The sequence below is a fragment of the Drosophila biarmipes genome, unplaced genomic scaffold, assembly GCF_025231255.1.
Source record: "Drosophila biarmipes strain raj3 unplaced genomic scaffold, RU_DBia_V1.1 ptg000007l, whole genome shotgun sequence".
Taxonomy (NCBI): domain Eukaryota; kingdom Metazoa; phylum Arthropoda; class Insecta; order Diptera; family Drosophilidae; genus Drosophila; species Drosophila biarmipes.
The window spans coordinates 1,830,952-1,854,661 of record NW_026114528.1 but is presented as its reverse complement, the minus strand read 5'-3'; the positions used below and the strand labels follow the sequence as shown (position 1 = coordinate 1,854,661).

General features: G+C 41.2%; 1 protein-coding gene across 1 annotated transcript; it reads right to left on the bottom strand.

The window, feature by feature from the left end:
• Window positions 1-2,723: 2,723 nt before the first annotated feature.
• Window positions 2,724-21,843, bottom strand: LOC127011724 (uncharacterized). The gene is made up of 4 exons (XM_050889789.1): window positions 21,783-21,843; window positions 12,192-12,335; window positions 11,949-12,051; window positions 2,724-2,894 (listed from the first exon to the last, which is right to left on the bottom strand). The coding sequence occupies exons 1-4, from the start codon at window positions 21,783-21,785 to the stop codon at window positions 2,821-2,823; spliced, it is 324 nt and encodes a 107-aa protein (XP_050745746.1). The 5' UTR covers window positions 21,786-21,843; the 3' UTR covers window positions 2,724-2,820.
• Between the last annotated feature and the right edge of the window lie 1,867 nt (window positions 21,844-23,710).

The following is a 23,710-nucleotide window of genomic DNA, read 5'->3' as shown; positions in this document are numbered from 1 at the left end:
CGATTATGGATAGCTAGTTCACTTGACGACGGAAGAATAGGGGCTATGGTGAAAGCGAAGGACGAGCTAGGTCAGAAGCCCACCGGCGAGTATTGATTGTTGTTTGGTATTGAGGGAGTTTTGTTTCATGGTTATTGATTTTTGTTGTTAGTTATTATCGTATTGATTTACTTATTTTGTGACTTATTATATTATATTTATTTCTTATCTTATATATTTATTTTTTATCGCTGTATACGTCCATTGACGTAGAGGGTGCTGCGGAGTTACCGCGGATATCGCTGGCTGGGGCTTACCCAAAACGCCGGTAGGCGGTGTACGGTGCATCGAATTAGGGATCAACCGACGGATCTGGTACACCATCGGTCGCCCAGGGTCCTCGATTTCAAAGCATTAGTCGGGGCGCAGGATCAACCTCATGATCCGAAGCAGGAGAGCCCGCAAAAGCTGACCCGGGAACGGGATACAAAGGCGAAGTCGGCGATGAACGCAGCTTTGGCACAAGCGGCCCAAACCTTTATAGACATGATGAAGTTGCTGAACGACGCCCCTAGGCCAAAGTAGATCAACTGTACACGTTTGGCAAACTGGATGGGCCTCTTTGGTTGCAAACGCTCATATTCACAATACAATGCAGTGTCATTTATAATGCATGCAAACATGAATGTATGCGCGCACAGTTATCTATGTGACTTTTGTACATTTGAACATGCAGCTTTGGCAACAGTAAGCGCGAAAAGCAATCAGCAAAGGGTGGAAAAATCTCTATGAAAACATGTTACGAAAAAAGTTGAGCCTTAAGGAAAACTTAATTTTTTGCTATTCTCTAAATAAATATACGTGCATACTAACACGTTGACTTTCAAGAGAGTACCGTTGCATACGGTACTCCTTCTACTCCTTCTATATGTCAATCGAAAATTCCCCAGTAGTCGACGCCACTGACATAGACGTCACTATCGGCCTGCTCTTGGATCCTACTGCTCTTCGTTTTGCTTTACAGCACTATTTACAACAATCTTATTTTCGGCTTCCTATTTATTTTCTGGATTGCATGTCATACACCTAAGTTTCGACTTAAGAGTTCATTCATAGGGCGAAATACTTCAGATTCTGCTGTTTCTTTTGCGTTGCTTACGCTCACAGTTACTCTCCCAAACCGCTCCCTCTCTGGTTTGCCGCTCTCTGCTTTCATTCTGTTCTCCTGCATTCGTCGTTTGCCTTTCGCGATATTGCTCGCCGCACTCTGCTTCCACTTGCGCTCTCTTTTATGAGTTGTCGCTTACTCTCTTCACTGGGCTTTCCACCACTTCTCTCTATTGATGCAATTTTTTTTGTGACGTTATCATACAGGTTGAATCTGGGCTAATTTCGAACTTTAGTTCGATTGAATTCTTCGATACTAAATTATTTCAAGTTTTTTATAAAGAGACTTTAGCAGAACACAGTGTGAGAGAGGAGGTGGTGACATCATGGCTATAAACCCTAATTCATAAATTTTCAGTTGGCGGTGACGGTGTCTCGCTCATCCGGAAGATATCGATGGGGGCTTCCTATATTCCACCTGGCAGTGCCAATTTCTAAGTCAGCAGCATAGCTAAATTGTCCTAAAGAATATTTTCAAATAATTATCATTCCTAATAAGGGGTTATATCGAACCGAATCAACATGGCTCCATACCTGGTGGATCTACGACGACCAACTTGACCATTTTTACGAATTATTGTGTACTTTGCATTTGAGGATTAATCACAGATGGCCGCGACTTACAAAATTTTGCTAAAGACTTAATATTGCTTCAATTCGAGATTAGAGATTATCCAATCGACAAGCCCATAAATGGACATCCTGTCGGGCGCGCACTCTAAATTGAATTAAATTCTGGGCAAAAGAAGAAGAAAGAAAATTTAAAGCCGAGTTTCCGAGTTTCTTTGTAAAAATGTTTATCAGGGGTGTCACAGAAACCGACAACGGATTTGGGGATGGTTGGTTAGGAAATTCAAACCGTAGGTGTCACAGAAATTCGAGCGATTTTGTTTTTAATTAAGTACGGCTGTGTATGTATCTACACACATTATCGAATATTTAACAATTAGGGAATTTTAATTGACTTAGTTTGAAAATTTTCCGAAAAGTAAAAACTTAATTATTTTCTTTTTTCTGCAAAATTACAAGGGGAAAACTTGTTTAAAGTGTACAAAGTTAAAGAATAAAATAAGAATTTGAATTACCCGTCAGGCTACATAATGCAACTCTGGACAGCTGCTTGTTGTTGCTGAATTTAATATTTAATTTAATTTCCGCCCTGGGAAAGAATGCGCTAACGGCACTGCCACCGAAAAATATGCAGTTCGTAACACAGTGGCGCTCAATTAAAGCTAAATAAATTGTCGAGAGACGTCGTCTCGCCCACTTAAGACCCCGACGTGGCTTGCAACATAGATTGCAACTGGTAGGGAGAAGTGACGGGGGAAGAAGGTAATTGAGTAGAAAATCGGAAATAGGGCGGGAGGCTGTTCGGCGAACACTGCCGAGATATTGCTCCAGTGAACTGGTAAAAGGAACTTGGCCGAAACCAGGATTTGCATTACGAGAGACAAATCGTTGATGTAGTAGTTTTAAAGAATTTTTTTCGGTATTTTTTATTTAAATTATTTTTGTTAGGATGTTGGGTCTTGGGATTTTCTCCCTGTCCTGTACTGTCCCAATTTTTTATCGGTATATGTATATACTTAATGGCGTAATCGTGACCCATGTTAACCCCACATGCTGCATATCGATTATGGATAGCTAGTTCACTTGACGACGGAAGAATAGGGGCTATGTTGGAAGCGCAGGTCGAGTTAGGTCAGAAGCCCACCGGTGAGGCCAGTTCCATCTCCCCAGGTCCAGATCTATAAAGAGAAGAAAAAAAATATAATTTGAATTTGTGTTTGTGAGGAAAGGTGTTTGGTATTGAGGGAGTTTTGTTTCATGGTTATTGATTTTTGTTGTTAGTTATCGTATTGATTTACTTATTTTGTGACTTATTATATTATATTTATTTCTTATCTTATATATTTATTTTTTATCGCTGTATACGTCCATTGACGTAGAGGGTGCTGCGGAGTTGCCGCGGATATCGCTGGCTGGTGCTTACCCAAAACGCCGGTAGGCGGTGTGCGGTGCATCGAATTAGGTATCAACCGGCGGATCTGGGTCCTCGATTTCAAAGCATTAGTCGAGGCGCAGGAGCAACCTCGTGATTCGGAGCAGGAGAGCCCGCAAAAGCTGAACCGGGAACGGGATACAAAGGCGGAATTGGCGATGAACGCAGCTTTGGCACAAGCGGCCCAAACCTATCGCGCATCTCAGGAGTTGGGAGTTAGGCAGGCGTTGAGGGAGGAAATTAAGAACGGCTTTATAGACATGATCTAGTTGCTGAACGACGCCCCTAGGCCAACGTAGATCAACTCTACACGTTTGGCAAACTCTATCGCCCTATTTGATTGCAAACGCTCATATTCAGAGAACAATGCAGTGTCATTTATAACGCATGCAAACATGAATTTATGCGTGCACAATTATCTATGTGACTTTTGTACATTTGAACATGCAGCTTTGGCAACAGCAAGCGCGAAAAGCAATCAGCGAAGGGTGGAAAAAGCTCTTATACCAGCGCCATTTGCATCATAATCCGATCAAGTTGAACCTTCTAAAAACCACGATCTCATTATATAAATAATGTGGTGGAAAAAAAGCGCAACAATAATCGCAGGGACAACAACAAGAGGAAGAGGTACATTACCATTGGCTTGGCTCCTCCTTGGGAGGCGCTATGAAAACATATTACGAAAAAATTTGAGCCTTGAAAAACTTTATTATTTGCACTTCTCTAACTAAATATACGTGCATACTAACAAGTTAACTTTCAATTATTTCAAACTTGGAGAACCGGTGCACGAAACGGTTTTCAGTAATGAATTTGGCCACAAACAGTAAAAGTGATCCAGTTCATTCATGGGGAAGATACAACCCTCCTTGGATTCTACAGTTGTGCATTTAAAAGAGAGAGCACCGTTGCATACTTCTACTCCTTCTATATGTCAATCAAAAATTCACCAGTAGTCGACGCCACTGACATAGACGTCACTATCGGACTGCTCGTGGATCCTACTGCTATTCGTTTCGCTTTACAGCACTATTTACAACAATCTTTTTTTATCGGCCACCATTTTATTTTCTGGATTGCATGTCATACACCTAAGTTTCGACTTAAGAGTTCATTCATAGGGCGAGATGCTTCAGATTCTGCTGTTTCTTTGCGTTGCTTATGCTCACAGTTACTCTCCCAAACCGCTCACTCTCTGGTTTGCCGCTCTCTGCTTTCATTCTGTTCTCCTGCATTCGCCGTCTGCCTTTTGCGATATTGCTCGCCGCACTCTGCTTCCACTTGCGCTCTCTTATATGAGTTGTCGCCTACTCTCTTTCTGGGCTTTCCTCCACTTCTCTCTATTGATGCAATTCTATTTGTGACGTTATAATACTGGTTGAATCTGGGCTAATTTCGAACTTTAGTTCGAATGAATTCTTCAATACTAAATTATTTCAAGTTTTTCATAAAGAGACTTTAGCAGAACGCAGTGTTAGACAGGAGGTGGTGACATCATGGCTATAAGCCGTAACTCCTAAATTTTTGGTTGGCAGTGACGATGTCTCGCTCATCCGGGAGGTATCGATGGGGGCTTCCTATATTCCACCTGGCAGTGCCAATTTCTAAGTCAGCAGCATAGCTAAATTGTCCTAAAGAATATTTTCAAATAATTATCATTCCTAATAAGGGGTTATATCGAACCGAATCAACATGGCTCCATACCTGGTGGATCTACGACGACCAACTTGACCATTTTTACGAATTATTGTGTACTTTGCATTTGAGGATTAATCACAGATGGCCGCGACTTACAAAATTTTGCTAAAGACTTAATATTGCTTCAATTCGAGATTAGAGATTATACAATCGATAAGCCCATGAATGGACATCCTGTCGGGCGCGCACTCTAAATTGAATTAAATTCTGGGCAAAAGAAGAAGAAAGAAAATTTAAAGCCGAGTTCTCCGAGTTTCTTTGTAAAAATGTTTATCAGGGGTGTCACAGAAACCGACAACGGATTTGGGGATGGTTGGTTAGGAAATTCAAACCGTAGGTGTCACAGAAATTCGAGCGATTTTGTTTTTTAATTAAGTACGGCTGTGTATATATCTACACACATTATCGAAAATTTAACAATTAGTGTATTTCAATTGACTTATTTTGAAAATTTTCCGAAAAGTTATAAACTTAATTTATTCATTTTTTTTGCAAAATTACAAGGGTAAAACTCTTTTTAAGTGTACAAAGTTAAAGAATAAAATAAAAATTTTAATTACCCGTCAGGCTACATAATGCAACTCTGGACAGCTGCTTGTTGTTGCTGAATTTAATATTTAATTTAATTTCCGCCCCGGGAAAGAATGCGCTAACGGCACTGCCACCGAAAAATATGCAGTTCGTAACACAGTGGCGCTCAATTAAAGCTAAATAAATTGTCGAGGAGACGTCGTCTCGCCCACTTAAGACCCCGACGTGGCTTGCAACATAGATTGCAACTGGTAGGGAGAAGTGACGGGGGAAAAAGGTAATTGAGTAGAAGATCGGAAATAGGGCGGGAGGCTGTTCGGCGAACACTGCAGAGATATTGCTCCAGTGAACTGGTAAAAGCAACTTGGCCGAAACCAGGATTTGCATTACGAGAGACAAATCGTTGATGTAGTAGTTTTAAAGAATTTTTTTCGGTATTTTTTATTTAAATTATTTTTGTTAGGATGTTGGGTCTTGGGATTTTCTCCCTGTCCTGTACTGTCCTAATTTTTTATCGGTATATGTATATACTTAATGGCGTAATCGTGACCCATGTTAGTTAGTTATTATCGTATTGATTTACTTATTTTGTGACTTATTATATTATATTTATTTCTTATCTTATATATTTATTTTTTATCGCTGTATACGTCCATTGACGTAGAGGGTGCTGCGGAGTTACCGCGGATATCGCTGGCTGGGGCTTACCCAAAACGCCGGTAGGCGGTGTACGGTGCATCGAATTAGGGATCAACCGACGGATCTGGTACACCATCGGTCGCCCAGGGTCCTCGATTTCAAAGCATTAGTCGGGGCGCAGGAGCAACCTCATGATCCGAAGCAGGAGAGCCCGCAAAAGCTGACCCGGGAACGGGATACAAAGGCGAAGTCGGCGATGAACGCAGCTTTGGCACAAGCGGCCCAAACCTATCGCGCATCTCAGGAGTTGGGAGTTAGGCAGGCGTTGGGGAGGAAATTAAGAACGGCTTTATAGACATGATGAAGTTGCTGAACGACGCTTCTAGGCCAACGTAGATCAACTATACACGTTTGGCAAACTCGATGGCCCTATTTGATTGCAAACGCTCATATTCAGAGAACAATGCAGTGTCATTTATAAGGCATGCAAACATGAATGTATGCGTGCACAGTTATCTATGTGACTTTTGTACATTTGAACATGCAGCTTTGGCAACAGTAAGCGCGAAAAGCAATCAGCAAAGGGTGGAAAACTCTCTTATACCAGCGCCATTTGCATCATAATCTGATCTTCTAAAAACCACAATCGCATTATATAATCGAAAGTGGTGGAAAAGAAGCGAAACAATAATCGTAGGGACAACAACAAGTGGAAGAGGTACATTATTGGCTTGGCTCCCCTTCGAGTTCCATTCGAAGCTCTACTGAGCAAACGTTTTCTCTTCATAGGCATATTTTCAGTAAACACACAATCAGAGGCGCTATGAAAACATGTTGCAATTCTCTAACTAATATTTGCAATTCTCTAACTAAATATACGTGCATACTAACACGTTGACTTTCAATTATTTCAAACTTGGAGTACCGGTGCACGAAGTAATGAATTTGGCCACAAACAGTAAAAGTGATCCAGTTTATTCATGGGGATGATACAACCCTCCTTGGATTCTACAGTTGTGCATTTAATAGAGAGAGTACCGTTGCATACTTCTACTCCTTCTATATGTCAATCAAAAATTCCCCAGTAGTCGACGCAACTGACATAGACGTCACTATCGGACTGCTTTTGGATCCTACTTTTCTTCGTTTCGCTTTACAGCACTATTTACATCAATCTTTTTTTATCTGCTACCATTTTATTTTCTGGATTGCATGTCATACAACTAAGTTTCGACTTAAGAGTTCATTCATATGGCTAGATGCTTCAGATTTAGCTGTTTCTTTTGCGTTGCTTATGCTCACAGTTACTCCTCCAAACCGCTTCGTCTCTGGTTTGCCGCTCTCTGCTTTCATTCTGTTCTCCTGCATTCGCCGTTTGTCTTTCGCGATATTGCTCGCCGCACTCCTCTTACACTTGCGCTCTCTTATATGAGTTGTCGCCTACTCTCTTCACTGGGCTTTCCACCACTTCTCTCTATTGATGCAATTCTTTTTGTGACGTTATCATACTGGTTGAATCTGGGCTAATTTCGTACTTTAGTTCGAATGAATTCTTCGATACTAAATTATTTCAAGTTTTTCATAAAGAGACTTTAGCAGAATGCAGTGTGAGAGAGGAGGTGGTGACATCATGTCTATAAGCCGTAACTCCTAAATTTTCAGTTGGCGGTAACAGTGTCTCGCTCATCCGGGAAGATATCGATGGGGGCTTCCTATATAACACCTGGCAGTGCCAATTTCTAAGTCAGCAGCATAGCTAAATTGTTCTAAAGAATATTTTTCAAATAATTATCATTCCCAATAAGGGGTTATATCGAACCGAATAAACATGGCTCCATACCTGGTGGATCTACGACGACCAATTTGACCATTTTTACGAATTATTGTGTACTTTGCATTTGAGGATTAATCACAGATGGCCGCGACTTACAAAATTTTGCTAAAGACTTAATATTGCTTCAATTCGAGATTAGAGATTATCCAATCGATAAGCCCATAAATGGACATCCTGCCGGGCGCGCACTCTAAATTGAATTAAATTCTGGGTAAAAGAAGAAGAAAGAAAATTTAAAGCCGAGTTCTCCGAGTTTCTTTGTAAAAATGTTTATCAGGGGTGTCACAGCGGATTTGGGGATGGTTGGTTAGAAAATTCAAACCGTAGGTGTCACAGAAATTCGAGCGATTTTGTTTTTAATTAAGTACGGCTGTGTATGTATCTACACACATTATCGAAAATTTAACAATTAGTGTAATTCAATTGACTTATTTCGAAAATTTTCCGAAAAGTTATAAACTTAATTTATTCATTTTTTTTGCAAAATTACAAGGGGAAAACTTGTTTAAAGTGTACAAAGTTAAAGAATAAAATAAAAATTTGAATTACTCGTCAGGCTACATAATGCAACTCTGGACAGCTGCTTGTTGTTGCTGAATTTAATATTTAATTTAATTTCTGCCCCGGGAAAGAATGCGCTAACGGCACTGCCACCGAAAAATATGCAGTTCGTAACACAGTGGCGCTCAATTAAAGCTAAATAAATTGTCGAGGAGACGTCGTCTCGCCCACTTAAGACCCCGACGTGGCTTGCAACATAGATTGCAACTGGTAGGAAGAAGTGACGGGGGAAGAAGGTAATTGAGTAGAAGATCGGAAATAGGGCGGGAGGCTGTTCGGCGAACACTGCAGAGATATTGCTCCAGTGAACTGGTAAAATCAACTTGGCCGAAACCAGGATTTGCATTACGAGAGACAAATCGTTGATGTAGTAGTTTTAAAGAATTTTTTTCGGTATTTTTTATTTAAATTATTTTTGTTAGGATGTTGGGTCTTGGGATTTTCTCCCTGTCCTGCACTAATTTTTTATCGGTATATGTATATACTTAATGGCGTAATCGTGACCCATGTTAACCCCACATGCTGCATATCGATTATGGATAGCTAGTTCACTTGACGACGGAAGAATAGGGGCTATGGTGAAAGCGAAGGACGAGTTAGGTCAGAAGCCCACCGGCGAGTATTGATTGTTGTTTGGTATTGAGGGAGTTTTGTTTCATGGTTATTGATTTTTGTTGTTAGTTATTATCGTATTGATTTACTTATTTTGTGACTTATTATATTATATTTATTTCTTATCTTATATATTTATTTTTTATCGCTGTATACGTCCATTGACGTAGAGGGTGCTGCGGAGTTACCGCGGATATCGCTGGCTGGGGCTTACCCAAAACGCCGGTAGGCGGTGTACGGTGCATCGAATTAGGGATCAACCGACGGATCTGGTACACCATCGGTCGCCCAGGGTCCTCGATTTCAAAGCATTAGTCGGGGCGCAGGAGCAACCTCATGATCCGAAGCAGGAGAGCCCGCAAAAGCTGACCCGGGAACGGGATACAAAGGCGAAGTCGATGAACGCAGCTTTGGCACAAGCGGCCCAAACCTATCGCGCATCTCAGGAGTTGGGAGTTAGGCAGGCGTTGGGGAGGAAATTAAGAACGGCTTTATAGACATGATGAAGTTGCTGAACGACGCTTCTAGGCCAACGTAGATCAACTGTACACGTTTGGCAAACTCGATGGCCCTATTTGATTGCAAACGCTCATATTCAGAGAACAATGCAGTGTCATTTATAAGGCATGCAAACATGAATGTATGCGTGCACAGTTATCTATGTGACTTTTGTACATTTGAACATGCAGCTTTGGCAACAGTAAGCGCGAAAAGCAATCAGCAAAGGGTGGAAAAATCTCTTATACCAGCGCCATTTGCATCATAATCTGATCTTCTAAAAACCACAATCGCATTATATAATCGAAAGTGGTGGAAAAGAAGCGAAACAATAATCGTAGGGACAACAACAAGTGGAAGAGGTACATTATTGGCTTGGCTCCCCTTCGAGTTCCATTCGAAGCTCTACTGAGCAAACGTTTTCTCTTCATAGGCATATTTTCAGTAAACACACAATCAGAGGCGCTATGAAAACATGTTGCAATTCTCTAACTAATATTTGCAATTCTCTAACTAAATATACGTGCATACTAACACGTTGACTTTCAATTATTTCAAACTTGGAGTACCGGTGCACGAAGTAATGAATTTGGCCACAAACAGTAAAAGTGATCCAGTTTATTCATGGGGATGATACAACCCTCCTTGGATTCTACAGTTGTGCATTTAATAGAGAGAGTACCGTTGCATACTTCTACTCCTTCTATATGTCAATCAAAAATTCCCCAGTAGTCGACGCCACTGACATAGACGTCACTATCGGACTGCTTTTGGATCCTACTTTTCTTCGTTTCGCTTTACAGCACTATTTACATCAATCTTTTTTTATCTGCTACCATTTTATTTTCTGGATTGCATGTCATACAACTAAGTTTCGACTTAAGAGTTCATTCATATGGCTAGATGCTTCAGATTTAGCTGTTTCTTTTGCGTTGCTTATGCTCACAGTTACTCTCCCAAACCGCTTCGTCTCTGGTTTGCCGCTCTCTGCTTTCATTCTGTTCTCCTGCATTCGCCGTTTGTCTTTCGCGATATTGCTCGCCGCACTCCTCTTACACTTGCGCTCTCTTATATGAGTTGTCGCCTCCTCTCTTCACTGGGCTTTCCACCACTTCTCTCTATTGATGCAATTCTTTTTGTGACGTTATCATACTGGTTGAATCTGGGCTAATTTCGAACTTTAGTTCGAATGAATTCTTCGATACTAAATTATTTCAAGTTTTTCATAAAGAGACTTTAGCAGAATGCAGTGTGAGAGAGGAGGTGGTGACATCATGTCTATAAGCCGTAACTCCTAAATTTTCAGTTGGCGGTAACAGTGTCTCGCTCATCCGGGAAGATATCCATTGTGGCTTCCTATATAACACCTGGCAGTGCCAATTTCTAAGTCAGCAGCATAGCTAAATTGTTCTAAAGAATATTTTTCAAATAATTATCATTCCTAATAAGGGGTTATATCGAACCGAATCAACATGGCTCCATACCTGGTGGATCTACGACGACCAACTTGACCATTTTTACGAATTATTGTGTACTTTGCATTTGAGGATTAATCACAGATGGCCGCGACTTACAAAATTTTGCTAAAGACTTAATATTGCTTCAATTCGAGATTAGAGATTATCCAATCGATAAGCCCATAAATGGACATCCTGTCGGGCGCGCACTCTAAATTGAATTAAATTCTGGGCAAAAGAAGAAGAAAGAAAATTTAAAGCCGAGTTCTCCGAGTTTCTTTGTAAAAATGTTTATAAGGGGTGTCACAGAAACCGACAACGGATTTGGGGATGGTTGTTTTGGAAATTCAAAACATAGCTAACCACGGAGGTGTATGTATCTACACACATTATCGAATATTTAACAATTAGGGAATTTTAATTGACTTATTTTGAAAATTTTCCGAAAAGTTAAAAACTTAATTTTTTTCTTTTTTTTGCAAAATTACAAGGGGAAAACTTGTTTAAAGTGTACAAAGTTAAGGAATAAAATAAAATAATTGAATTACCCGTCAGACTACATAATGCAACTCTGGACAGCTGCTTGTTGTTGCTGAATTTAATATTTGTATAATAATTGTAAAAACAAACCAAAATGCCATCTGCACGAATTCTTGCTTTAGTATACTTGCGAAGACAAAAACGTCAAGAGGCTAGGATGAGGAGAACCGTTTGTTGCGCCTGGAGTCGATAATGGGAGGGACTCTATCGATAGGAACCCGCCCGACAGGCCGGGCCAGCAGTGGCTGGAATTTAAAACAATTAATTCACATAAACCTAGATTATATTTATTGTGTTTAGTTCCCTGTGTGCTTGTGAATTTATCCGGATTTAGACTAGAGACCCATATTTGTCCTCTTCGTTTTCGTAGAATCAAAAAGGTGTCAAGTTTTAGTTAAATGGTATAGATTACAGTGCAGTTACGTACCTTTCGGCCTGTCCCTTCTTTTCCCCAGAAGCTCCTCAGGATTACAAGACACCACATGCACGCCTCGCGTGGGTTCCTTTTGAAGGCCATGTTTCCATGCAAGCTTTATCAATACATGATGGGTAGAGAATAACTTTCCTGTAGCTTTTTCCTAGCAACAGATCCTCTGCTTTGAACGCCTTAATATTAAAGACGGTGGCCAAGTTTTGCTCTTAAAGGCTGCGGAAGTATTATTGTACTTACCATATTCACAATTTGTGAGTAAGTTGTCCCAGTGACGGGGATGGACCCGACGTAGTCGCGAGGATGGGCGCCGGCCGAGCGAGAATGGGTGGTGACCAGCAGCATCTTCACGGTACCCATGGTTAAAAGGGAGCGCTTGGCTAGCTACCATATAAAAACCATACCAAATAAAACCCATTTCGTCAATATTTGTAAATATTTACCTTTGCTTACCATTTTTTCCTTAGAGATGAGCGATAGTTTCAGGGATGCCGGTGTGGCTGTGGCATTAGGGTTACTCCGCCCTGGGAAAGAATGCGCTAACGACACTGCCACCGAAAAATATGCAGTTCGTAACACAGTGGCGCTCAATTTAAGTGGCGCTAAATTTTCGAGGAGACGTCGTCTCGCATACTTAAAACCCCGACGTGGCTTGCAACATAGATTGCAACTGGTAGGGAGAAGTGACGGGGGAAGACGGTAATTGAGTAGAAGATTGGAAATAGAGCGGAAGGCTGTTCGGCGAACACTGCCGAGATATTGCTCCAGTGAACTGGTAAAAGCAACTTGGCCGAAACCAGGATTTGCATTACGAGAGACAAATCTTTGATATAGTAGTTTTAAAGAATTTTTTTTCGGTATTTTTTATTTAAATTATTTTTGTTAGGATGTTAGGTCTTGGGATTTTCTCCCTGTCCTGTACTTCTAATTTTTTATCGGTATATGTATATACTTAATGGCGTAATCGTGACCCATGTTAACCCCACATGCTGCATATCGATTATGGATAGCTAGTTCACTTGACGACGGAAGAATAGGGGCTATGGTGAAAGCGAAGTTAGGTCAGAAGCCCACCGGCGAGTATTGATTGTTGTTTGGTATTGAGGGAGTTTTGTTTCATGGTTATTGATTTTTGTTGTTAGTTATTATCGTATTGATTTACTTATTTTGTGACTTATTATACTATATTTATTTCTTATCTTATATATTTATTTTTTATCGCTGTATACGTCCATTGACGTAGAGGGTGCTGCGGAGTTGCCGCGGATATCGCTGGCTGGGGCTTACCCAAAACGCCGGTAGGCGGTGTGCGGTGCATCGAATTAGGGATCAACCGGCGGATCTGGTACACCATCGGTCGCCCAGGGTCCTCGATTTCAAAGCATTAGTCGGGGCGCAGGAGCAACCTCGTGATCCGAAGCAGGAGAGCCCGCAAAAGCTGACCCGGGAACGGGATACAAAGGCGAAGTCGGCGATGAACGCAGCTTTGGCACAAGCGGCCCAAACCTATCGCGCATCTCAGGAGTTGGGAGTTAGGCATGATGAAGTTGCTGAACGACGCCCCTAGGCCAACGTAGATCAACTGTACACGTTTGGCAAACTCGATGGCCCTATTTGATTGCAAACGCTCATATTCAGAGAACAATGCAGTGTCATTTATAAGGCATGCAAACATGAATGTATGCGTGCACAGTTATCTATGTGACTTTTGTACATTTGAACATGCAGCGAAGGGTGAAAAAAGCTCTTATACCAGCGCCATTTGCATCATAATCCGATCAAGTTAAACCTTCTAAAAACCACAATCGCATTATATAATCGAAAGTGGTGGAAAAGAAGCGAAACAATAATCGTAGGGACAACAACAAGTGGAAGAGGTACATTATTGGCTTGGCTCCCCTTCGAGTTCCATTCGAAGCTCTACTGAGCAAACGTTTTCTCTTCATAGGCATATTTTCAGTAAACACACAATCAGAGGCGCTATGAAAACATGTTACGAAAAAAGGTGAGCCTTAAGGAAAACTTAATTATTTGCAATTCTCTAACTAAATATACGTGCATACTAACACGTTGACTTTCAATTATTTCAAACTTGGAGTACCGGTGCACGAAGTAATGAATTTGGCCACAAACAGTAAAAGTGATCCAGTTCATTCATGGGGATGATACAACCCTCCTTGGATTCTACAGTTGTGCATTTAATAGAGAGAGTACCGTTGCATACTTCTACTCCTTCTATATGTCAATCAAAAATTCCCCAGTAGTCGACGCCACTGACATAGACGCCACTGACATAGACGTCACTATCGGACTGCTCTTGGATCCTACTTTTCTTCGTTTCGCTTTACAGCACTATTTACATCAATCTTTTTTTCGGCTACCTGTTTACTTTCTGGATTGCATGTCATGCACCTAAGTTTCGACTTAAGAGTTCATTCATATGGCGAGATGCTTCAGATTCAGCTGTTTCTTTTGCGTTGCTTATGCTCACAGTTACTCTCCCAAACCACTTCGTCTCTGGTTTGCCGCTCTCTGCTTTCATTCTGTTCTCCTGCATTCGCCGTTTGTCTTTCGCGATATTGCTCGCCGCACTCCTCTTACACTTGCGCTCTCTTATATCTGTTGTCGCCTAATCTCTTCACTGGGCTTTCCACCACTTCTCTCTATTGATGCAATTCTTTTTGTGACGTTATCATACTGGTTGAATCTGGGCTAATTTCGAACTTTAGTTCGAATGAATTCTTTGATACTAAATTATTTCAAGTTTTTCATAAAGAGACTTTAGCAGAATGCAGTGTGAGAGAGGAGGTGGTGACATCATGTCTATAAGCCGTAACTCCTAAATTTTCAGTTGGCGGTAACAGTGTCTCGCTCATCCGGGAAGATATCGATGGGGGCTTCCTATATAACACCTGGCAGTGCCAATTTCTAAGTCAGCAGCATAGCTAAATTGTTCTAAAGAATATTTTTCAAATAATTATCATTCCCAATAAGGGGTTATATCGAACCGAATCAACATGGCTCCATACCTGGTGGATCTACGACGACCAATTTGACCATTTTTACGAATTATTGTGTACTTTGCATTTGAGGATTAATCACAGATGGCCGCGACTTACAAAATTTTGCTAAAGACTCAATATTGCTTCAATTCGAGATTAGAGATTATCCAATCGATAAGCCCATAAATGGACATCCTGTCGGGCGCGCACTCTAAATTGAATTAAATTCTGGGCAAAAGAAGAAGAAAGAAAATTTAAAGCCGAGTTCTCCGAGTTTCTTTGTAAAAATGTTTATCAGGGGTGTCACAGCGGATTTGGGGATGGTTGGTTAGAAAATTCAAACCGTAGGTGTCACAGTGTAATTGAGTAGAAGATCGGAAATAGGGCGGGAGGCTGTTCGGCGAACACTGCCGAGATATTGCTCCAGTGAACTGGTAAAAGCAACTTGGCCGAAACCAGGATTTGCATTACGAGAGACAAATCGTTGATGTAGTAGTTTTAAAGAATTTTTTTCGGTATTTTTTATTTAAATTATTTTTGTTAGGATGTTGGGTCTTTGGGTTTTTTCCCTGTCCTGTACTGTCCTAATTTTTTATCGGTATATGTATATACTTAATGGCGTAATCGTGACCCATGTTAACCCCACATGCTGCATATCGATTATGGATAGCTAGTTCAATTGACGACGAAAGAATAGGGGATATGGTGAAAGCGAAGGACGAGGTAGGTCAGAAGCCCACCGGCGAGTATTGATTGTTGTTTGGTATTGAGGGAGTTTTGTTTCATGGTTATTGATTTTTGTTGTTAGTTATTATCGTATTGATTTACTTATTTTGTGACTTATTATATTATATTTATTTCTTATCTTATATATTTTTTATCGCTGTATACGCCCATTGACGTAGAGGGTGCTGCGGAGTTACCGCGGATATCGCTGGCTGGGGCTTACCCAAAACGCCGGTAGGCGGTGTACGGTGCATCGAATTAGGGATCAACCGACGGATCTGGTACACCATCGGTCGCCCAGGGTCCTCGATTTCAAAGCATTAGTCGGGGCGCAGGAGCAACCTCATGATCCGAACCAGGAGAGCCCGCAAAAGCTGACCTGGGAACGGGATACAAAGGCGAAGTCGGCGATGAACGCAGCGGCCCAAACCTATCGCGCATCTCAGGAGTTGGGAGTTAGGCAGGCGTTGGGGAGGAAATTAAGAACGGCTTTATAGACATGATAAAGTTGCTGAACGACGCTTCTAGGCCAACGTAGATCAACTGTACACGTTTGGCAAACTCGATGGCCCTATTTGATTGCAAACGCTCATATTCAGAGAACAATGCAGTGTCATTTATAAGGCATGCAAACATGAATGTATGCGTGCACAGTTATCTATGTGACTTTTGTACATTTGAACATGCAGCTTTGGTAACAGTAAGCGCGAAAAGCAATCAGCAAAGGGTGGAAAAATCTCTTATACCAGCGCCATTTGCATCATAATCTGATCTTCTAAAAACCACAATCGCATTATATAATCGAAAGTGGTGGAAAAGAAGCGAAACAATAATCGTAGGGACAACAACAAGTGGAAGAGGTACATTATTGGCTTGGCTCCCCTTCGAGTTCCATTCGAAGCTCTACTGAGCAAACGTTTTCTCTTCATAGGCATATTTTCAGTAAACACACAATCAGAGGCGCTATGAAAACATGTTGCAATTCTCTAACTAATATTTGCAATTCTCTAATAAATATACGTGCATACTAACACGTTGACTTTCAATTATTTCAAACTTGGAGTACCGGTGCACGAAGTAATGAATTTGGCCACAAACAGTAAAAGTGATCCAGTTCATTCATGGGGATGATACAACCCTCCTTGGATTCTACAGTTGTGCATTTAATAGAGAGAGTACCGTTGCATACTTCTACTCCTTCTATATGTCAATCAAAAATTCCCCAGTAGTCGACGCCACTGACATAGACGCCACTGACATAGACGTCACTATCGGACTGCTCTTGGATCCTACTTTTCTTCGTTTCGCTTTACAGCACTATTTACATCAATCTTTTTTTCGGCTACCTGTTTACTTTCTGGATTGCATGTCATGCACCTAAGTTTCGACTTAAGAGTTCATTCATATGGCGAGATGCTTCAGATTCAGCTGTTTCTTTTGCGTTGCTTATGCTCACAGTTACTCTCCCAAACCACTTCGTCTCTGGTTTGCCGCTCTCTGCTTTCATTCTGTTCTCCTGCATTCGCCGTTTGTCTTTCGCGATATTGCTCGCCGCACTCCTCTTACACTTGCGCTCTCTTATATCTGTTGTCGCCTAATCTCTTCACTGGGCTTTCCACCACTTCTCTCTATTGATGCAATTCTTTTTGTGACGTTATCATACTGGTTGTATCTGGGCTAATTTCGAACTTTAGTTCGAATGAATTCTTTGATACTAAATTATTTCAAGTTTTTCATAAAGAGACTTTAGCAGAATGCAGTGTGAGAGAGGAGGTGGTGACATCATGTCTATAAGCCGTAACTCCTAAATTTTCAGTTGGCGGTAACAGTGTCTCGCTCATCCGGGAAGATATCGATGGGGGCTTCCTATATAACACCTGGCAGTGCCAATTTCTAAGTCAGCAGCATAGCTAAATTGTTCTAAAGAATATTTTTCAAATAATTATCATTCCCAATAAGGGGTTATATCGAACCGAATCAACATGGCTCCATACCTGGTGGATCTACGACGACCAATTTGACCATTTTTACGAATTATTGTGTACTTTGCATTTGAGGATTAATCACAGATGGCCGCGACTTACAAAATTTTGCTAAAGACTCAATATTGCTTCAATTCGAGATTAGAGATTATCCAATCGATAAGCCCATAAATGGACATCCTGTCGGGCGCGCACTCTAAATTGAATTAAATTCTGGGCAAAAGAAGAAGAAAGAAAATTTAAAGCCGAGTTCTCCGAGTTTCTTTGTAAAAATGTTTATCAGGGGTGTCACAGCGGATTTGGGGATGGTTGGTTAGAAAATTCAAACCGTAGGTGTCACAGTGTAATTGAGTAGAAGATCGGAAATAGGGCGGGAGGCTGTTCGGCGAACACTGCCGAGATATTGCTCCAGTGAACTGGTAAAAGCAACTTGGCCGAAACCAGAATTTGCATTACGAGAGACAAATCGTTGATGTAGTAGTTTTAAAGAATTTTTTTCGGTATTTTTTATTTAAATTATTTTTGTTAGGATGTTGGGTCTTTGGGTTTTTTCCCTGTCCTGTACTGTCCTAATTTTTTATCGGTATATGTATATACTTAATGGCGTAATCGTGACCCATGTTAACCCCACATGCTGCATATCGATTATGGATAGCTAGTTCAATTGACGACGAAAGAATAGGGGATATGGTGAAAGCGAAGGACGAGGTAGGTCAGAAGCCCACCGGCGAGTATTGATTGTTGTTTGGTATTGAGGGAGTTTTGTTTCATGGTTATTGATTTTTGTTGTTAGTTATTATCGTATTGATTTACTTATTTTGTGACTTATTATATTATATTTATTTCTTATCTTATATATTTTTTATCGCTGTATACGCCCATTGACGTAGAGGGTGCTGCGGAGTTACCGCGGATATCGCTGGCTGGGGCTTACCCAAAACGCCGGTAGGCGGTGTACGGTGCATCGAATTAGGGATCAACCGACGGATCTGGTACACCATCGGTCGCCCAGGGTCCTCGATTTCAAAGCATTAGTCGGGGCGCAGGAGCAACCTCATGATCCGAACCAGGAGAGCCCGCAAAAGCTGACCTGGGAACGGGATACAAAGGCGAAGTCGGCGATGAACGCAGCGGCCCAAACCTATCGCGCATCTCAGGAGTTGGGAGTTAGGCAGGCGTTGGGGAGGAAATTAAGAACGGCTTTATAGACATGATAAAGTTGCTGAACGACGCTTCTAGGCCAACGTAGATCAACTGTACACGTTTGGCAAACTCGATGGCCCTATTTGATTGCAAACGCTCATATTCAGAGAACAATGCAGTGTCATTTATAAGGCATGCAAACATGAATGTATGCGTGCACAGTTATCTATGTGACTTTTGTACATTTGAACATGCAGCTTTGGTAACAGTAAGCGCGAAAAGCAATCAGCAAAGGGTGGAAAAATCTCTTATACCAGCGCCATTTGCATCATAATCTGATCTTCTAAAAACCACAATCGCATTATATAATCGAAAGTGGTGGAAAAGAAGCGAAACAATAATCGTAGGGACAACAACAAGTGGAAGAGGTACATTATTGGCTTGGCTCCCCTTCGAGTTCCATTCGAAGCTCTACTGAGCAAACGTTTTCTCTTCATAGGCATATTTTCAGTAAACACACAATCAGAGGCGCTATGAAAACATGTTGCAATTCTCTAACTAATATTTGCAATTCTCTAACAAATATACGTGCATACTAACACGTTGACTTTCAATTATTTCAAACTTGGAGTACCGGTGCACGAAGTAATGAATTTGGCCACAAACAGTAAAAGTGATCCAGTTCATTCATGGGGATGATACAACCCTCCTTGGATTCTACAGTTGTGCATTTAATAGAGAGAGTACCGTTGCATACTTCTACTCCTTCTATATGTCAATCAAAAATTCCCCAGTAGTCGACGCCACTGACATAGACGTCACTATCGGACTGCTCTTGGATCCTACTTTTCTTCGTTTCGCTTTACAGCACTATTTACATCAATCTTTTTTTCGGCTACCTGTTTACTTTCTGGATTGCATGTCATACACCTAAGATTCGACTTAACAGTTCATTCATATGGCGAGATGCTTCAGATTCAGCTGTTTCTTTTGCGTTGCTTATGCTCACAGTTACTCTCCCAAACCGCTTCGTCTCTGGTTTGCCGCTCTCTGCTTTCATTCTGTTCTCCTGCATTCGCCGTTTGTCTTTCGCGATATTGCTCGCCGCACTCCTCTTACACTTGCGCTCTCTTATATGAGTTGTCGCCTACTCTCTTCACTGGGCTTTCCACCACTTCTCTCTATTGATGCAATTCTTTTTGTGACGTTATCATACTGGTTGTATCTGGGCTAATTTCGAACTTTAGTTCGAATGAATTCTTTGATACTAAATTATTTCAAGTTTTTCATAAAGAGACTTTAGCAGAACGCAGTGTGAGAAAGGAGGTGGTGACATCATGGCTATAAACCCTAACTCATAAATTTTCAGTTGGCAGTGACGATGTCTCGCTCATCCGGGAGATATCGATGGGGGCTTCCTATATTCCACCTGGCAGTGCCAATTTCTAAGTCAGCAGCATAGCTAAATTGTCCTGAAGAATATTTTCAAATAATTATCATTCCTAATAAGGGGTTATATCGAACCGAATCAACATGGCTCCATACCTGGTGGATCTACGACGACCAACTTGACCATTTTTACGAATTATTGTGTACTTTGCATGTGAGGATTAATCACAGATGGCCGCGACTTACAAAATTTTGCTAAAGACTTAATATTGCTTCAATTCGAGATTAGAGATTATCCAATTGATAAGCCCATAAATGGACATCCTGTCGGGCGCGCACTCTAAATTGAATTAAATTCTGGGCAAAAGAAGAAGAAAGAAAATTTAAGCCGAGTTCTCCGAGTTTCTTTGTAAAAATGTTTATAAGGGGTGTCACAGAAACCGACAACGGATTTGGGGATGGTTGGTTAGGAAATTCAAACCGTAGGTGTCACAGAAATTCGAGCGATTTTGTTTTTTCGGAAAAGTTACCGAAAATTAACCACGGCTGTGTACGGCTACACACATTATCGAATATTTAACAATTAGGGTATTTCAAATGACTTATTTTGAAAATATTCCGAAAAGTTTTAAACTTAATTTATTCATTTTTTTTGCAAAATTACAAGGAAAACTTGTTTAAAGTGTACAAAGTTAAAGAATAGAATAAAAAAATTGAATTACCCGTCAGGCTACATAATGCAACTCTGGACAGCTGCTTGTTGTTGTTGAATTTAATATTTGTATAACAATTGTAAAAAACAAACCAAAATGCCATCTGCACTAATTCTTTCTCTAGTGTACTTGCGAAGACAAAAACTTCAAGAGGCCAGGATGAGGAGAACCGTTTGTTGCACCTGGAGTCGATAATGGGAGGGACTCTATCGATAGGAACACGCCCTACAGGCCGGGCCAGCAGTGGCTGGAATTAAAAACAATTAAATCACATGAACCTAGATTATATATATTGTTTTTAAATCCCCGTGTAATTGTGAATTTATCCGGACTTAGACTCGACAGCCTTATTTGACCTATTCGTTTTCGTAGAATCAGAAAGGTGTCGAGTTTTAGTTAAATGGTATAGTTTACAGTGCAGTTACGAACCTTTCGGCCTGTCCCTTCTTTTCCCCAGAAGCTCTTCAGGATTACGAGACACAACATGCACGCCTCGCGTGGGTTCCTTTAGAAGGCCATGTTTCCATGCAAGCTTTATCAATACATGATTGGTAGAGAATAACTTTCCTGTAGCTTTTTCCTAGCAACAGATCCTCTGCTTTGAACGCCTTAATATTAAAGACGGTGGCCAAGTTTTGCTCTAAAAGGCTGCGGAAGTATTATTGTACTTACCATATTCACAATTTGTGAGTAAGTTGTCCCAGTGATGGGGATGGACCCGACGTAGTCGCGAGGATGGGCGCCGGCCGAGCGAGAATGGGTGGTGACCAGCAGGGTACCCATGGTTAAAAGGGAGCGCTTGGCTAGCTACCATATAAAAACCATACCAAATAAAACCCATTTCGTCAATATTTGTAAATATTTACCTTTGCTTACCATTTTGTCCTTAGAGATGAGCGATAGTTTCAGGGATGCCGGTGTGGCTGTGGCATTAGGGTTACTCCGCCCTGGGAAAGAATGCGCTAACGGCACTGCCACCGAAAAATATGCAGTTCGTAACACAGTGGCGCTCAATTAAAGCTAAATAAATTGTCGAGGAGACGTCGTCTCGCCCACTTAAAACCCCGACGTGACTTGCAACATAGATTGCAACTGGTAGGGAGAAGTGACGGGGGAAGGGGTAATTGAGTAGAAGATCGGAAATAGAGCGGGAGGCTGTTCGGCGAACACTGCCGAGGTATTGCTCCAGTGAACTGGTAAAAGGAACTTGGCCGAAACCAGCACTTGCATTACGAGAGACAAATCTTTGATATAGTAGTTTAAAAGAATTTTTTTTTTGTATTTTTTATTTAAATTATTTTTGTTAGGATGTTGGGTCTTGGGATTTTCGCCCTGTCCTGTACTTCTAATTTTTTATCGGTATATTTATTTACTTATTTGCGTAATCGTGACCCATGTCAACCCCACATGCTTCATATCGATTGTGGATAGCTAGTTCAGTTGACGACGGAAGAATAGGGGCTTTAATAAAAGCGCAGGACGAGTCCAGCTCCCAACGTCCAGAGCTATTAAGAGAAGAAAAACAAATATAATTTGAATTTGTGTTCGTGAGGAAAGGTTATTGGTATTGAGGGAGTTTTGTTTCATGATTATTGTTTTTTGTTGTTAGTTATTGTCGTATTGATTTACTTATTTTGTGACTTATTATATTATTTATTTTCTTATTTATTTGTTATCTTATATATTTATTTTTTATCGCTGTATACGTCCATTGACGTAGAGGGTGCTGCGCAGTTGCCGCGGATATGGCGGGCTGGGGCTTACCCAAAACGCCGGTAGGCGGTGTGCGGTGGATCGAATTAGGGATCAACCGGCGGATCTGGTACACCATCGGTCGCCGAGGGTCCTCGATTTCAAAGCATTCGTCGGGGCGCAGGAGCAACCTCGTGATCCGAAGCAGGAGGGCCCGCAAAAGCTGAACCGGGAACGGAATACAAAGGCGGAGTCGGCGATGAACGCAGTTTTGGGCACAAAACCTATCGCGCATCTCAGGAGTTGGGAGTTAGGCAGGCGTTGGGGAGGAAATTAAGAACGGCGTTTGGCAAACTCGATGGCCCATATTCAGAGAACAATGCAGTGTCATTTATAAGGCATGCAAACATGAATGTATGCGTGCACAGTTATCTATGTGACTTTTGTACATTTGAACATGCAGCTTTGGCAACAGCAAGCGCGAAAAGCAATCAGCGAAGGGTGGAAAAAGCTCTTATGCCAGCGCCATTTGCGTCATAATCCGATCAAGTTAACCCTTCTTAAAACCACAATCGCATTATATAAACGAAAGTGGTGGAAAAGAAGCGAAACAATAGTCGCAGGGACAACAACAAGAGGAAGAGGTACATTATTGGCTTGGTTCCTCTTTGAGTTCCATTCGAAGCTCTACTGAGCAAACGTTTTCTCTTCATAGGCATATTTTCAGTAAACACACAATCAGAGGCGCTATGAAAACATGTTACGAAAAAAGGTGAGCCTTAAGGAAAACTTAATTATTTGCAATTCTCTAACTAAATATACGTGCATACTAACAAGTTAACTTCCAATTATTTCAAACTTGGAGAACCGGTGCACGAAACGGTTTTCAGTTATGAATTTGGCCACAAACAGTAAAAGTGATCCAGTTCATTCATGGGGATGATACAACCCTCCTTGGACTCTACAGTTGTACATTTAATAGAGAGAGTACTGTTGCATACTCCTACTCTTTCTATATGTCAATCAAAAATTCCCCAGTTCATTCATAGGGCGAGATGCTTCAGATTATGCTGTTTCTTTTGCGTTGCTTATGCTCACAGTTATTCTCCCAA

Bases quoted from the DNA above. Each gene is read 5' to 3' on its own strand.
- LOC127011724 (XM_050889789.1), bottom strand. The intron at 12,052-12,191 runs GTAAGTACAATA...GTATTGATAAAG, and splicing joins ACTCACAAATTGTGAATATG to CTTGCATGGAAACATGGCCT. The intron at 2,895-11,948 runs GTACGTAACTGC...TTCTCTTTATAG, and splicing joins AAGAAGGGACAGGCCGAAAG to ATCTGGACCTGGGGAGATGG.